We start from the raw sequence: 15786 nt of genomic DNA on the forward strand, positions 1-15786 counted from the left end.
ATAATACTGAGCCAGTAGATAAGGTATATTTAAAAATTTAAATATTCAAACTATACAAATAAACAATTGTCAACACATCCAAAGCAAAGTTGATATTGCGTCCGGTTGTTCTTGTCCTTTGCTTTGGTCTCTGCCCGCTGACTGGCAATCCCAGGGGTCAGAGTTCATTCTCGCCAAGGCAGATATTTCATATTGCATTAATCTAGTTTTTAAGAGTACTGTATAACTATCTTCCCGCCAGCTTGCTATACAAGCTCATCTGGTTCGCATATACCTAGCCAAATAAGAGAAACAGGTTAAAGATATAAAATATTCCTAGAGGCATTAAGTAGACAAAAACGAAATGTTTGCTATATATGGGGTTGGCATGTGGCAACACTTTTTCTTAATTATTAGGATGCATAAAAGTCCTTTTGGGTAAAAGTTGCGTGTAAATATATTTAATAAATTACCTCCATACATAGTCACGTATCATACTGGTAAGCAAGAGCCGGGCTCAATTACAATGGGAGGCCGGAAGCTAAGGACCCTGCACCCTCAAGCCCGCCCTACAAGCACAAAGTATTCGGGCACACGACTTAAGTCTAGGCAGCATCTTCCTTGCATGCCTCAAACTAATAAATTAACAGAATGAATGGGCTTAGGCCGCAAGTCTTCAAAAAACAAGTGTTTGTAGAAGTATTTTATTATAAAAATTTTGTCTTCAAACTTTGTTACTCGTTATGCTACTTCGGAGCCTAAAGTATGAGGGGTTGGTGACGAGTCCAAGAACTAAATCTGCAGCCTCGTATAAACACTAAATACAAACAAGAAAAACTTCCATTTTATCCTCACTACGATTGCTGGCTATTACGTTTTAACTTAAGAGTAAGGAGGAAAGCAAACCAACAGGCGGACATGTTAACATACCGCAGTTTAAAACCAAATAAATAGCGTACGCTAATCATGCAACGTGTGAAATATACAACACTTAATAATATCTACATTTGAACAGAAACAAACTAGGCTGTCATGTAGATGAGGGGGCTTGGTCTACTACAAACAAAAACTTTCCTAGTTTCACTAGTTGAAATAATGCACTTTCCGTGACTGTCTCTACCACCTTGCTGTGGGTAGGTACCGAGATCTCCAGCAACTGTCACCTAGCACTAAGTAAACCTGATAAACCACTGTGAAAAGGTACATAAAAATTATGTTTCGCCAACTATGGGCTCTTGGCATGTAAATGTTGTGAAACATTACTACAACAACTAACTGGTCTGACTAATCCGAACTTCCACTGAACAATTGTCAACATCTTGCAAGGGTTTATTAATGCAAATGGAAATCTGACCCCACTATTGAGATTAGCTGGGCAATGACCTCACCACACCAGTCTGACGTAAAGGAGGGGGCATTTATGCGTTTAACAGACGTAACAAAAGTAAGACAACCAAAAAATAACACTTAAAACAATACCTCTTAAATAAAATCGTCATAAAAAAGGCTGCAATAATTATATTCAAGCATGTGATGAACTACGAGGTAACTGCGTGTTGACTACAGATTCACGAACGATTGCGAAATAGAAATCCCAACGCCTCACCCCTCATGTGTCTTCCTCTCTCAGACCACCTGTCCCCCAACCCCATGTGTCTCCCTTAATGGGCCCCCTTGCATCTTACTCTACAGACCACTGAGCCCCCCAACACTGGGACCCCCTTACCTACCCACACCCCACCTTTCGTGCTTCTTTAGCTGGGACCCCCGCCCCAAGAACCCCTCTCTGGGAACCCCCCCACGAACATCCCTACCTGGGACCCAACCCCCCAGCATCCCTCTCAGTAACCACCTCCCAGCCACCCCTGGGACCAACCCTCACGTCTTCCTTTCTAGGATTTCACGAGACACAGCCTCCTATACACCGGCTATTTCCTGGCCAGCCTTCCAGTCTCCCCGCTTTGCACATTTACTATCGATTGCTTTCGATCCTATCGCATCTCTGATCAAGGGGCAAAAACTGTACAGGTAAACTACAACTAAATACAAATATTGTTAGAAAGCGCTTCCAGCCGAGAGGCAGGGCCTTCCAGCTCAGAGGAAGGACCTTCCAGCTGAGATGAAGCCTTCCAGGTGAGAGGCAAGGCCTTCCAGCTGAGAGGAAGAGCCTTTCAGCTCAGAGGAAGGGCCTTCCAGCTGAGAGGAAGAGCCTTTCAGCTCAGAGGAAGGGCCTTCCAGCTGAGAGGTAGGGCCTTCCAGCTGAGATGAAGCCTTCCAGCTCAGAGGACGAGTCTTCCAGCTCAGAGGACGAGTCTTTTAGCTGAGAAGACGAGTCTTCCAGGTGAGAGTACGAGTCTTCCAGGACGGGTGGACCTGTCCAAGAGTCTGGAGCACATGTAAACAAACTCCACGCTTGGGGTGTCCCGAGGCAGGTGTTGACGTATGGGTCATCCCCGAGGACACCCTCCACCGTCGATGCCACACTGCAAGCGGAGGGGCGCCTGCTTGGGCCCTTCTCAGCCCGCGTGGTGCTAGAAATTCAACACACACATCTTTAATACACACACAGACGCCTCCTAGTTTGAAGTTGAACTTAGAACGCATCCACGTCACTTGTCAACTCACCTGCTACTCAAGTAGTGATGCACTATATCCAGAATCTGGCCGTCGATCTCACTCTCCGTAACTTTATAGTTAGGTGCACGCACTGGTAAAGGATCATCTGGACGTATATTAGCCACAAAATCCTCAAGATACCGGAGGAACTCACTGGCGTAGCTACCCTTACACCCCATGACTACACACTGGTCCTGGCCGCTCCACACCCGCCAAGCCAGCCAACCCTCTCGCACTCACAACACCAAGCTTGCCAACATTTCCAACTGTCAAAACATACTCAACGTTCTGTCATGGTTGAACACAACCATTTATATACAAGGATTTATTTTGGTAAATGGATTAATAAAAAAGAGAAGAAAAGCTTGAATAATTTTAACAATTTAATGGTAAGATAGATATGTGATAAATGTTTCTGTACATATAGTTTAAACTCTCTCAGAAATTATTTTTATTAACATCTTTATTGACAAAATTAATTACAATTTTGCCTAATCTGAGGATTTTGATAGTCTTATTAAAGTGAGGATAATGCTGGTATTCACTGTCACACAGGACAGAGGGTCATACATAAGACAATAGATGAATCTACGAAGTTATTATTATTTACAGGAATCATAAAATTTGCAGAGGAGAAACCTTGAATTATCCGTGTGATAACAGAAATCATCATAGCTTACAGTTCTCTCCTCACTTATATGTGCGCATACAGCATCACTTGCCCGTCACGGGCTCACCATAGCCCGTGTTACTTGGAACTTTTTGTTCCAGGTAGCGAATCTTAAACAACAACAACAACGAAACGCTATGCGTGCTTTACAAGAATGTAAAATCAACTTAATTTCTATGTTCTCTGTTAACCCCCCAATGTACCTTCTTGTATATAAATAAATAAATAAATAAACTTGCCATCCCATCCCTACCGATAATGCATGTACAAATGTACTCCTATTGTTGACCAGACCACACACTAGAAATTGAAGGGACGACGACGTTTCGGTCCGTCCTGGACCATTCTCAAGTCGATTGTGATGAGGAGGTAGGGACAGGCAATAAATAGGCAAGAGAGAGCTGAGGAGGAAAGTCTACTCCTATTGTAAATACAGAGTTCTGCATAGCCTATTATTCCCATGCATTACTTATTCATTATTTTATGTCTTGCAGTATACACAAATATACACCTTAAACATGTACACCTTAACCAATTTAACTAGTTAAGGCATATTCGTCTACACTCTGTGTTCATTACGGTAATGTTCTTACTGTGTACTCTGTGCTTTGCGCAATTTAATGTTTATAAGTAAATAACCATCCATCAGTCTCAGGAGACTATCCTGAGCTCGAGAGAAACACTTGGAAAAATACTTAATAAAAGAAGGATGTAAACTTCAAGAAGCAGCATCTATAAGTTAATTAAGAAAGTTGCATTACATCTTGTGTAATCGTTTATAAGTCCTGCTCCTGATATTTACTTAATTTATTTCATTTTTTTCCCATGTGTATAATATTATCACTTTATCAAGTGAAATGTAGAATGATTACATGTGTTGGTATAGAATCCAATATATATATATATATATATATATATATATATATATATATATATATATATATATATATATATATATATATATATATATATATATATACAAGTTTAAATTCATACACAAATTTGTACTTTAAGTTATTGAATTTAAAAATAAGGAAAAACACACATAAAAGTTTTATTTGTGTATTTATATATAAGAAGGTGCAATTAATAGGTTGTGAGAGTACATACATTAGTTATTATGTAGTAGTTCCTTGCAAAGCCACTATAACATGCATTGCAATCCAGGCAGGTTGTTGTTGTTAAAGATTCGCTACCTGGAACAAAAAGTTCCAAGTAGCACGGACTATGGTGAGCCCGCAGTTCCGGGCAGGTTTGTAAGGTAACCATGTAAACAAAGTGTCTGAAGAAACCAGCTGTTACGAAATATAAGAATACAAATTAATCCAAAGATATCAATATTAACCCAAAACTCCTAATGAGACTTGTGGCCTTAATTTAAGTGTCTAATTTCTTTAATATCTGAATAATTCAATGGTAAACACACTGGCATGTCTTTATTTATTTGTTTCCAATCTTTTCCAATCTTCTCAGTACTCATATTTCTGTTCAGTGTTCATATTTCTTCTTAGTTTCTATGTTAAGTGTTGGAAAGCCTATAGCTTCCTCAGATGAGACATAAAAGGAAGCTCTCATACCTTCACTACAGTTGCATATGTCTTCTGAGGGAACTCGGCTTCCCAACACTTTATATAAACACTAAAATGATATATGAACGCGGAACAGAATATCTGAGGCTATTTATCTCTAATATATATTCCCGCATTTTAATGGGAAAAGTAAATCGAAATCTAATTTTCTGACGGGGGAGAAATCACAGACTTGGAAAATATTTTGTACGCATTCTTAAGCTTTTAAGAATTGTCCTTATATTATAAATGTTCATATACTGTACTATATACTATATAATATACTATACAGGTAAACTATATATCTTGTAAATAAAATAACTTTACATAAGTTGTTTCATTCCATAATACTTCCCAAAATATACACACAAGGAGAATATATACCAAGAGGTATCAACATGGATACCGTGGTCCAATAGTTACCAGGGACCTCGATACAATCCTAAATATATATGCACAAAGGCTACCTGTCCCCGACAAAACAAGGCGAATTAATAAATTGAGTTCGAAAAATTCTATAGTGTACCTTAAAATTATAAATTTTCTATGAACCTCAAGGCGCATTATTTTAGGGGGACACGATAATATTTTGTTATCTGGTGGCTAATTAATTCCCGTTCTTATATCCTATGTATAACTATTTGGTATATTAGATAAGTATATTACACATATTTATTATTATAATTAATTAATTATTATTAGTCCTTATGCTATGAAGGAATCCGGCCTCGGGTGAAAGGGGGGACTGTGACGATCTCTGGAACAGTAGGTAAGTGCGGGGCTCAGACGTCCCCCTCCTGGGGCTCAGACGTTCCCCTCCTGGGGCTCAGACGTCCCCCTCCTGGGGCTCAGACGTCCCCCTCCTGGGGCTCAGACGTCCCCCTCCTGGGGCTCAGACGTCCCCCTTTCTGGGGCTCGTGCGGCCCTAGGCTCTGCTACAGGAGGCTGGGGTCGTTCTTGCCCCTTGCTGGGGTGGTTCTTCTCCGGCCCCGACCACGGCGGTCTCCGGGTTTGTTTATCTCAACAATACTTAATAATGCCGTCCTTCAGTCGCTAATTACCTTTGCATATTTTGATATAAACACGTTATACTTCGCCAGAATTTCACAAACACTTTTGTGAGAACAAACATAGCAAAACAACACTTTATTTTGAGTACTCTCCTCAAAACCGCAATACAGTATATTGTATAATGAACAGATCACACACAGAGATCACACTAACGTGATGCATCAAATGAACAAATCCACAAGGGCCGTGACGAGGATTCGAACCTGCGGGATTAGCTCAGTCGATTAAGGCAGTGTCTTGGATGCTTCCGGACGCAGGTTCGAATCCCCGTCACGGCCCTTGTGGATTTGTTCAATGAACAGATCATTGTTTCCAATACAGTGTGGCAAATACCAGGGAGATGGATTTATGTGTGTGAGAGAATAGTCACGACCACACGGAGGCTGGTCTGGTGTTGGGGGTGATGAAGGATGAGCGGGCAGGTGGCGGAGGCGCGGGCTCGTCCTCCGTGGTGCAGGGGCCGTCGTAGCTAACTAGTATAGTGGAGTACTGCACTCTCTCGCTCACCCTGCCTCCCTCGACCTCTTCCCTGGCCTCCGGACTGCCACTGGCAACTGAGCTTCCTCGCCGAGACCGCCTCTCGCTGTTCCTCTTCATGGCGGCTTCAATTTGTGCCTGGAGCCGCCGTCGCAGCTTGATCTGGTTGTGCTGGTAGCGCCAGGCTAGGAAGAGCAGACACACTATCAGAAGCAGGAAGAACACTAAGAAGAAGGGCCAAGCAGGCGTTCCATGGCCGCTGGAACTCTCCTCCGTCTCACTGTGTCTCCTGCCAGACTCACCCGGACTCTCCCCGTGCTCTGTAACAAGAAATATTCATTATATTTATCTGCATCAAATACTGGATTCTTTGCGATAACTCTACATTTGGCAAACACATTTACACTCATGCTAAAATTAGCCTTGATATTCTGACGAAGGTATAGACAACATAGTCACGAGTAAGATTATTTATACTTAAAAATATTTTGCCACTGAATTGACGTTAAAAATTGTAATTAAAGATAATATCAGTATAGCAGCCCAGCTATTCAGTTTACTTGTTAATGAGGGGAACGAATCTTTCAGTGTTATACATCCGTAAGCGGGTAAACTGACTACCTAAAGTAATGACAAGATGCAGGTTGTCGTTGTTGTTTAAGATTCGCTATTCAGAACGATAAGTTCCAGTAGCACGGGCTATGGTGAGCCCGGAAGTGAGCAAGAATGTTGTTGTTGTTAAAGATTTAGCTATTCAGGACGGAGTGTCTATGTAGCACGGGCTATGGTGAGCCCGTGAAAAAAAGATGCAGGTGCCAATACTCTCAAATATAGACTGCAACCTGTTTAACTACACGAATATCGTACTTCAGCTCCTGAGCTCACTACGTGCCTACATCACCTCTCTGCCACCGCCCGTTTCATGGGTCCGGGCCCCATGATAACTGACCTAAACACTCACTATAAAGACACATGAGATCAACGTCAATGAGTTGCTTCGGTTCGCTGCTGGAGGAGACGGTGTCGACGACCAGGTGGTGCAAGAACTCGGCCTCGGCGCGGCTGGTGTAGTTGTAAGAGTGACTACTGCCAACCACCACCACCGTAAATCTGGTCTTGTGGAGGTTAAGCTTCAGGATGCTCCAGGCTTCCGGTATGAGAAGTGCCATCAAGCTGGTCTTGGTTTGCAGCTCCTCGCTCTCCACCACCACCTCCACCAGCAGTGCATCATTTACCTGTCAAAATATTATCATAAGAACACGAGAATAAAGGACACGTGATCCCGTGCGTCTTAACCTGTGTGTACTCACCTAGTTGTGTTTGCGGGGGTTGAGCTGTGGCTCTTTGGTCCCGCCTCTCAACTGTCAATCAACTGGTGTACAGGTTCCTGAGCCTACTGGGCTCTATCATATCTACACTTGAAACTGTGTATGGAGTCAGCCTCCACCACATCACTGCCTGGTGCATTCCATTTACTAACTACTCTGACACTGAAAAAGTTCTTTCTAATGTCTCTGTGCTAATGACCATCGCTGTTGTTACGACAGTCAGTCTGGGTGCAGCAAGTCTATGCGACTTCCTGACAAAGTTGATTTGAGTCAGATGACAGAAAATTATAATAATGTATGAAAGAAAAGAATTCAAAAACAAAAGATAATTTGCAGATCTTTTCTTTTTAGTATCTGACATAAAGTTGAAAGGCACATGCCACTGACTGAGGGTGTGGAGCAGCGGTAAGACTGAGTGTGGAGCAGCGGGAAGACTCAATACTGTTGTAAAACTCAAAAGATCTGGGAATTTTGACGGTGTATTGAAGATAACTATCCACAACACGAAGCACAAGTGCCAGAATTGTATTAGTAATGAGAAGTGTTCTTATTAACCTTATTTCTGTAGGCGAGGGTGAGGTTGGTGTGGGTGTGGTTCTTGTGGGATAAGCTGAGGCGCAGAGAAGCATCGGTCATGGGGGGCACCTTCACGGCAGCCAGCACCGGCCAGGACTTCTTCAGTGTGGCAGCCTCCGGGTGATGCCTGCATGTCTCTGTCCCACATAAATTAATGTTAAACATTTAATAGTGTTGACATTTTTCATCTTATGCAAGAGGACGTCACGTCACGACCTTGTGGATTTGTTCATTTGTACCCATGTCCCTGGTTAGGGGCCAGTAATGAACGCGAGAACTTGTACCCATGACCCTGGTTGGGGGCCAGTAATGAACGCTGGTGCCATTAGCTAAAGTGGCTAATGAGCAAAACGAAAACATTTGTGCGTATCAGTGAGGATGGTGAGGGAGGTTATCGCGGATGTAATCTGCATGTATCAGCTTTATCTCACCCGCTACAAGCATCGTTATCCTTCCCTCGGGCGCCTGCACCACACCTAAGCTTAGGCTAATGTATCAATGTGTGATGCTTAACAATACAGCACCGCTCCTGTGCCAGGTAAGTTCACTACGGGCTCACCATAGCCTGTGCTACTTGGAACTTGTTCCGAGTAGCTGAATCTATAACAACAACCTAACAATAATGGTTGGGTACTGAAGTACAGAAGGCTACATCCTCAACTCACAATCGACGTTCAGTCCCCGGAACCACAGAAGTGGTTGGGCACGTTTTCTTTCACCAGATGTACTTTTTCCCTACCAGGAAATAGGTACCTGGAAGTTAGGCAATAATTGTGGGTTACGTCTAGGCAAAGGTCACAGTAGTTGACCTAGTGGGACTTAAAAAAGCAACCTTATTGGAGGTTACAACCTAAACCCACAAGAATTAATGCTCCTAATATGCTAAATATTATTCGTGATGAAATGAGAAATATATATAGTTATTTACCAACTGTAAAATAGGTTTGTACTATCAATTTATACTATCAAGAACACCATTTAATTTCATCCTGAGATCTGGAGTGGCGAGACAGGGATGATTACGTTATCTACCTGCTTATATCCAGTTGAAGATCTGAAAGATTTTAAAGATCTTGATAATTATAATAGCCTCACATCTAGTTAAGTGATAACAGTCTAAAATGCGTTCCAAGAAGTAACCATTACTCTCAACACTTGTCAACAATAGTGATACATAATGAGCTTATAACATTCAGCTTGTTTGGGAGCCTTAACAACGTTGTTATATCTTTGAAGATAATAACAGGGACATGAAAACCGAGAGTTGTATCTTTAGTCGTAGGCACTGTTCAGGATTTGTTGTTATTACAGTATTTAGGTGCAGGTGCGCTTCTGCAGCTGCTCTAGACTATATGAAGGGTTACAGAGAGTGTCAAGAGCTAACTATGAAATGCTAAGAAAAGCCTCATTTCGCATCAACCTGGCCTCAGGCTAGGCTCATCCAACCCGCCCCCCGAAGACGCATTCGTCAATTTTAACGCACTGCGTAATCAAAATTAGCATTTTCTCAAATATAAATAAATACTATTATATACTAGAATGTGTTGTATTTAGTTAGGCCTGGCTTAGGTTAGGTTCTCTTGGCAGTTAATATCCGTGGAAGAAGCATTTATAGAGGTGGGATTCAGCGAGATTGGGACTTTTAGTATCACTGCTGCCTTATTCACTCTTGTGTTCATGATGATATCCTCATAATGCACCCAGAGTTTTCCAGTGCAGACTGCTTATCATGCCTCTGCATGACTAACCATCCTGTGTGATGGGGATTTTTAGCATAACGTAGCTAGTTTTTTGACACACTTTACTCCCCTTCATATAGTCTAGGGTAGCTGCACAAATGCAGATGTACCTAAATGTGTTAATAATAAAAAAAATCGAGCAGAGGAATTGACCGAAGCACCGCTTGAGAAAAATACAATCAAATGTATTTTGCTCCATAGAATTTATGTTAGGCTACTCTCGCTTAGCCAGGCTGTCATCAAATCTACCGGCAGTATATAAAGGGATACATAGCCCTCTATGTATCCAACTATAATTGGCTTCTGTAAGCCCGAAACGTTCTGTGTATTAGTGGCTTTATGCATTACACTTAATTTACCCGTGTCCTCCACTGTTCATGTATCATATGTATGTACACTTTTATAAATTATTTATTATTATTATTATTAGTATTAGAATTGCATGCAAAGTAGTGCATGTCGGTGTACAGAATAATGTGTGTGCAACATTGCAGGGTGTGGTGGTGCACATCTCTTATGAAATTCATAATTAGATTGAGAGAAACAACAAACGCCATAGTTAAGAAGCATAAAAAAAGAAGAGAGAAGTGAAATAACACGAATAATAAGACTAAGAATGAATGATAGCTAAATACAAAATAATCACGATAATGATATTAACGAGGGACGACTTCAGAGGAGGCGAACGACCGCATTTATTGCAGCATATCTGACGATTTGTTTCCGGAAGCACAAGTCATGCGATTGTGCAACTCCTTGCCTCACCAGCGATAAGGTAAGTGTGCAATGAACAACCTGTCATCCAAAACTGATAGTACCTATAGCTACTATGAATGAAATATACAAAATCTGGACTCTTGCACACAAAAATTATAAGTTTTTACTACCAATTTTGTAGAGGCCATAGAACAGTTACAACACTTAAACGTAACTTTTCTAAGGCTCATGATGAGGCTTGTGATGTGTATGTGTACTATATACACATATAATACAACTGTGTATTGTTATCTATATGTATACACATATATATATATATATATATATATATATATATATATATATATATATATATATATATATATATATATATATATATATATATATATGCAAACAAGCCTGAATGGTCCCCAGGACTATATACAACTGAAAACTCACACCCCAGAAGTGACTCGAACCCATACTCCCACAACTGGTATGTACAGGGACGCCTTAATCCGCTTGACCATCACGACCGGACATAAGGAAGTGATAGCCGAGGCTATATGAACCACTTCCCCGCCGGCACTCGGATGGTAATCTTGGGCATAGCATTTTATCAAATCACCTCATTCTTTGGGGCACACGTGAGGAACACAAATGCAAACAAGCCTGAATGGTCCCCAGGACTATATACAACTGAAAACTCACACCCCAGAAGGGGTGTGAGTCCTGGGGACCATTCAGGCTTGTTTGCATTTGTGTTCCTCACGTGTGCCCCAAAGAATGAGGTGATTTGATAAAATGCTATGCCCAAGATTACCATCCGAGTGCCGGCGGGGAAGTGGTTCATATAGCCTCGGCTATCACTTCCTTATGTCCGGTCGTGATGGTCAAGCGGATTAAGGCGTCCCTGTACATACCAGTTGTGGGAGTATGGGTTCGAGTCACTTCTGGGGTGTGAGTTTTCAGTTGTATATAGTCCTGGGGACCATTCAGGCTTGTTTGCATTTGTGTTCCTCACGTGTGCCCCAAAGAATGAGGTGATTTGATAAAATGCTATGCCCAAGATTACCATCCGAGTGCCGGCGGGGAAGTGGTTCATATAGCCTCGGCTATCACTTCCTTATGTCCGGTCGTGATGGTCAAGCGGATTAAGGCGTCCCTGTACATACCAGTTGTGGGAGTATGGGTTCGAGTCACTTCTGGGGTGTGAGTTTTCAGTTGTATATAGTCCTGGGGACCATTCAGGCTTGTTTGCATTTGTGTTCCTCACGTGTGCCCCAAAGAATGAGGTGATTTGATAAAATGCTATGCCCAAGATTACCATCCGAGTGCCGGCGGGGAAGTGGTTCATATAGCCTCGGCTATCACTTCCTTATGTCCGGTCGTGATGGTCAAGCGGATTAAGGCGTCCCTGTACATACCAGTTGTGGGAGTATGGGTTCGAGTCACTTCTGGGGTGTGAGTTTTCAGTTATATATATATATATATATATATATATATATATATATATATATATATATATATATATATATATATATATATATATATATATATATGTTTTCTAAATGTACTATATGTATACACATATAATACATGTGTATTATTTTAGGCCTAAAATTGAGAATGTTAGGCACAGAATTGCTTAATAAGGACTAGGGCAATTTAGATTAGGTTTATGGTTAGACTGTTTCAATTTTCTAATGCCCTTAAATTATAATACTGCAAAACCTGAACTTATTTTGTATACAACAATCACAGTGCGAGGCTTCAAGTCAAGATGGAGCCTTATAACCATCGTAATACCGCAAGGATCACTACTGGGGACTCATTCTTTTTCTTACATATGTCAGTGACCAGACTGAGTATAAAGACTCCAATATGCCAATGTTCACGGATGCTAAAATGCTGCTCGGAAGAAGTATGACGAGTTTTCATTTAGAAAACTTGAAGTGTGAAATCATTATTAGAAAATAAGAAGACAAGAGCCATTGAATTACAGAACGGATCACTGACAAGCATCACCTGCAAGCTACTAGATCAAATGATCCGAAGGAGGACCCTGGAACTCGTGAATTTCGTCCCCAAATACCAACATAGGTTCAGAGGAAGGAAATCTTGCTTGTCAAATATTAATTTTATGGTAAGAAAAGCGTCGTTAAGATTCTGTGAGCTAATGGAAATTCTGGCAGTATCCGCATGGAAAGAGATAAGGTCTGGAAGTGTCCTTAAGGAGAGAGATGAGGAGGTCTGGGAGGGTCTTCAAGGGAAGTAAGTAATTATCAAAAGAAGGCACCAAGCCGGGAAGGTTATGTCATCTTCTGGACAAAAAGGTCCCTAGTAAAGTATTGTCCTCACGGAGTGTCCTTAATGAGGTCTGTGAAAACCTTAACAACGCGAATGTAAACTTGAAGAGTATCGGGCGAGTGACCTTCCGTCGAAGTTATAGCCCCGCTCCTGTGCCAGGTAAGTCCACTACGGGCTCACCATAGCCCGTGCTACCTGCAATTTTTTGTTCCCAGTAGCTGAATCTAAAACAACATGAACGAGTGACCTTCGACACAAAATATATAATGAGTAGATAGTTCTAAGAGTCACTTTCAGAAACCCCTATTATCACGATACATGTCGAGTCCTGTGCACTTCTGAGGACTGCTTTACTCAACCGGTTTAGGGGTGGATCGCGCTAGGCTACAAGTGGCGACGATCAAACTTTTCATATCTTAACACGTTTAAAAGACGATTGAGAGAGTAAACGGCGAATGGCCTCACCTGGTGTTTCTGAGAACGGAGAAACTGCCGTCCAGCAGATCATACTAAGCAGACAGAGCAGTGTCGGCGGCATCATGCTTGAGGAGACGAGGTACGATACTTAGGACCCTCCTCGCCGACAGAACCGTACGCCTTTACCCAAGCAGACCAACTAAGTGCTTACGTAAAGGTCACATCCTCCTGGCCCTGGCGTCATCTTGTGTCACAGCTTTCAGGCAAAACGGGACCACTGACATCTCTTTCACGAGGCAGGAGGGCGTTTAATGACGTTCATTCCAAGGCGGCGGATGAGCGCCGGGGCCAGGACAGCCGCAGCTACGGTATCGCGCCACTTCCTCTCCACATTTCCTGTACACACCAGCTTTTGGTTCATTATAACGAACATCCTCTCACACCTACATTGACTGCACCTCGTTAATATGATACCAAGTAACAGTTAAGTATAGAGGTTTGCTTCTAGTGATTAAATAAAGTTAAGTAGTAAAATATAAGAGAGATATGAGCGACATAACGTCCCTACCGTGCCGGACTAGCCATCGCGTCACCGTATACTTCTGAATGAGAGATAAAAACTTATCGTTCAGGAGTGGATAAAGATACTACGCTGATAAGCATACCAGGTCCCATTCATCGCTGTTCTTTAATGCATGTAGGAATTAATGCAAATATATACATATTTAACAAGGCAATTTGTTAAATAAGGTCCGGGTAATCTACAGAGATCACCATATAGAATGAGATATACCAGGTAACAGGCCATAGAACACTAATAACCTTTCCCTTCGTTAACACGCATCACACTGCTAATGAACAAGTATAAGAGCAAATTTAAATTTCATCAGAATTTCATACTTATGATGTAATTTCCGGTTTGATTTAAACTTCCGTTTCCACAGAAGCAAACTTTCGCAGACGTGTGACTGTGGAACAGGGGCCATCACTGTGGAACAGGGCCATCACTGTGGAACAGGGGCATCACTGTGGAACAGGGGCCATCATCGTGGAACAGGGGCTATCACTGTGTGCATAGAATTAAAAGAAAATCAATAGTTACTAAGATTTTTAAATTCTCCACAGGAGACTCAGGAGACTCTGCTAGATTACGGCGTTCTTAATGTTGTTGCTGAAATTCCCATTGCAATTCTAAGTGCAAGTATTCCAGATGTGTTGCAACAGGCAGCTTCCACTGCAGAGGCAGGCAGCATGGAGGCCGGGCGGGGCAGAGGGATATGAGACACTCCGGCTCCAGGATGTGCTCCAGGATGGATGATGTTGATAGTGACCTCACCTTCTCTCTCTCTTCACCGCAAACACACCCAACATGCACCCACAGACCGTGGACAAATGGGGCTTCGCAGCTGAGTGGATTGCGCTCAGGGGGTGGATAGAGTAGTTCTAAGAGCCTGGATTCGATTCCCGGCGGAGGCGGAAACAAATGGGCAGATTCTTTCATCCTGATGCCCTTGGTCACCTAGCACTAAATACGTCCTTGAGAGTTAGACAGCTACCCAGGATCCGTGTGTGTGTGTTTGAGAGAAATGTATGTAGTTGATATGAGGAAATATAGGTCGGGAGTCAGTACATTAGACAATCGGCAGATAGAAAGACGGGGCTCAATTCAGCTCAATTCTGCAGACACAAATAGCAAATACACACACACACACTTTGATTGACAGTCGAGAGGCAGGACCAAAGAGCCGAAGCTCAACCCTCCCACAAAAAGCAACTAGTATCTTATTAATCCCTCAACTTCAGCACTTTTTCTGAAAATGTCAATGCCACAAATGGTTAAATTGGTGCAAATTATTATCGGTACTGGAAAATGCATGACGCTACATGCGAGACACAAGAGTATTCACTGCAGTTACCCCTATTGGTAACCCGGCTTTATTATAGATGGAGAAAGAAAAAGGGCTTAGGCATGATGGTCCACTAATCTTTTTTTTTTTTTCTTTTTGAGATATATACAAGAGTTGTTACATTCTTGTACAGCCACTAGTACGCGTAGCGTTTCGGGCAGATCCCTGGAATACGATCCCCGCCGCGAAGAATCGTTGTTACAACCAAGTACACATTTTACTGTTGAGTTAAACAGAGGCTACAGTTAAGGATTTGCGCCCAGTAAATCCTCCCCGGCCAGGATACGAACTCATGACAAAGCGCTCGGGGAACGCCAGGCGAGTGTCTTACCACTATTAAATCATGAAAAATATTTTAAAAGCCATCCAAACTCAAGGAGCTCAAGGTTTGGATGGATTTTAACTCAAACAACAATTATAAAGTTGTGGAAA

The 15786-nt window shown here is 42.1% G+C and overlaps 2 protein-coding genes across 4 annotated transcripts in view; both read right to left on the reverse strand.

Annotated features, from left to right (window-relative positions):
• LOC123767324 (nucleolar protein dao-5) overlaps window positions 1-2794 on the reverse strand; it is a 309470-nt gene extending 306676 nt beyond the window's left edge. The window contains exon 1 of one of the 2 annotated variants that reach the window (XM_069312947.1): window positions 2605-2794. In XM_069312947.1, coding sequence (XP_069169048.1) covers window positions 2605-2774 — 170 coding nt within the window. In that variant the 5' untranslated portion in view covers window positions 2775-2794. The remainder of the gene's footprint in view (window positions 1-2604) is intronic. The other variant, XM_045756912.2, reaches the window with a different exon arrangement.
• Window positions 2795-4313: 1519 nt separating this feature from the next.
• Window positions 4314-13799, reverse strand: LOC123767325 (uncharacterized). Of its 2 annotated transcripts, none has more exons than XM_045756916.2 (4): window positions 13496-13799; window positions 8265-8422; window positions 7331-7616; window positions 4314-6701 (listed from the first exon to the last, which is right to left on the reverse strand). In XM_045756916.2, the coding sequence occupies exons 1-4, from the start codon at window positions 13569-13571 to the stop codon at window positions 6271-6273; spliced, it is 951 nt and encodes a 316-aa protein (XP_045612872.2). In that variant the 5' UTR covers window positions 13572-13799; the 3' UTR covers window positions 4314-6270. The 2 variants fall into 2 exon arrangements, with proteins under 2 accessions (XP_045612872.2, XP_045612873.2); XM_045756917.2 differs by having other exon boundaries at window positions 7343-7616; window positions 13496-13792.
• Window positions 13800-15786: the final 1987 nt, after the last annotated feature.

Source organism: Procambarus clarkii, chromosome 74 (genome assembly GCF_040958095.1).
Source record: "Procambarus clarkii isolate CNS0578487 chromosome 74, FALCON_Pclarkii_2.0, whole genome shotgun sequence".
NCBI classification, from domain to species: domain Eukaryota; kingdom Metazoa; phylum Arthropoda; class Malacostraca; order Decapoda; family Cambaridae; genus Procambarus; species Procambarus clarkii.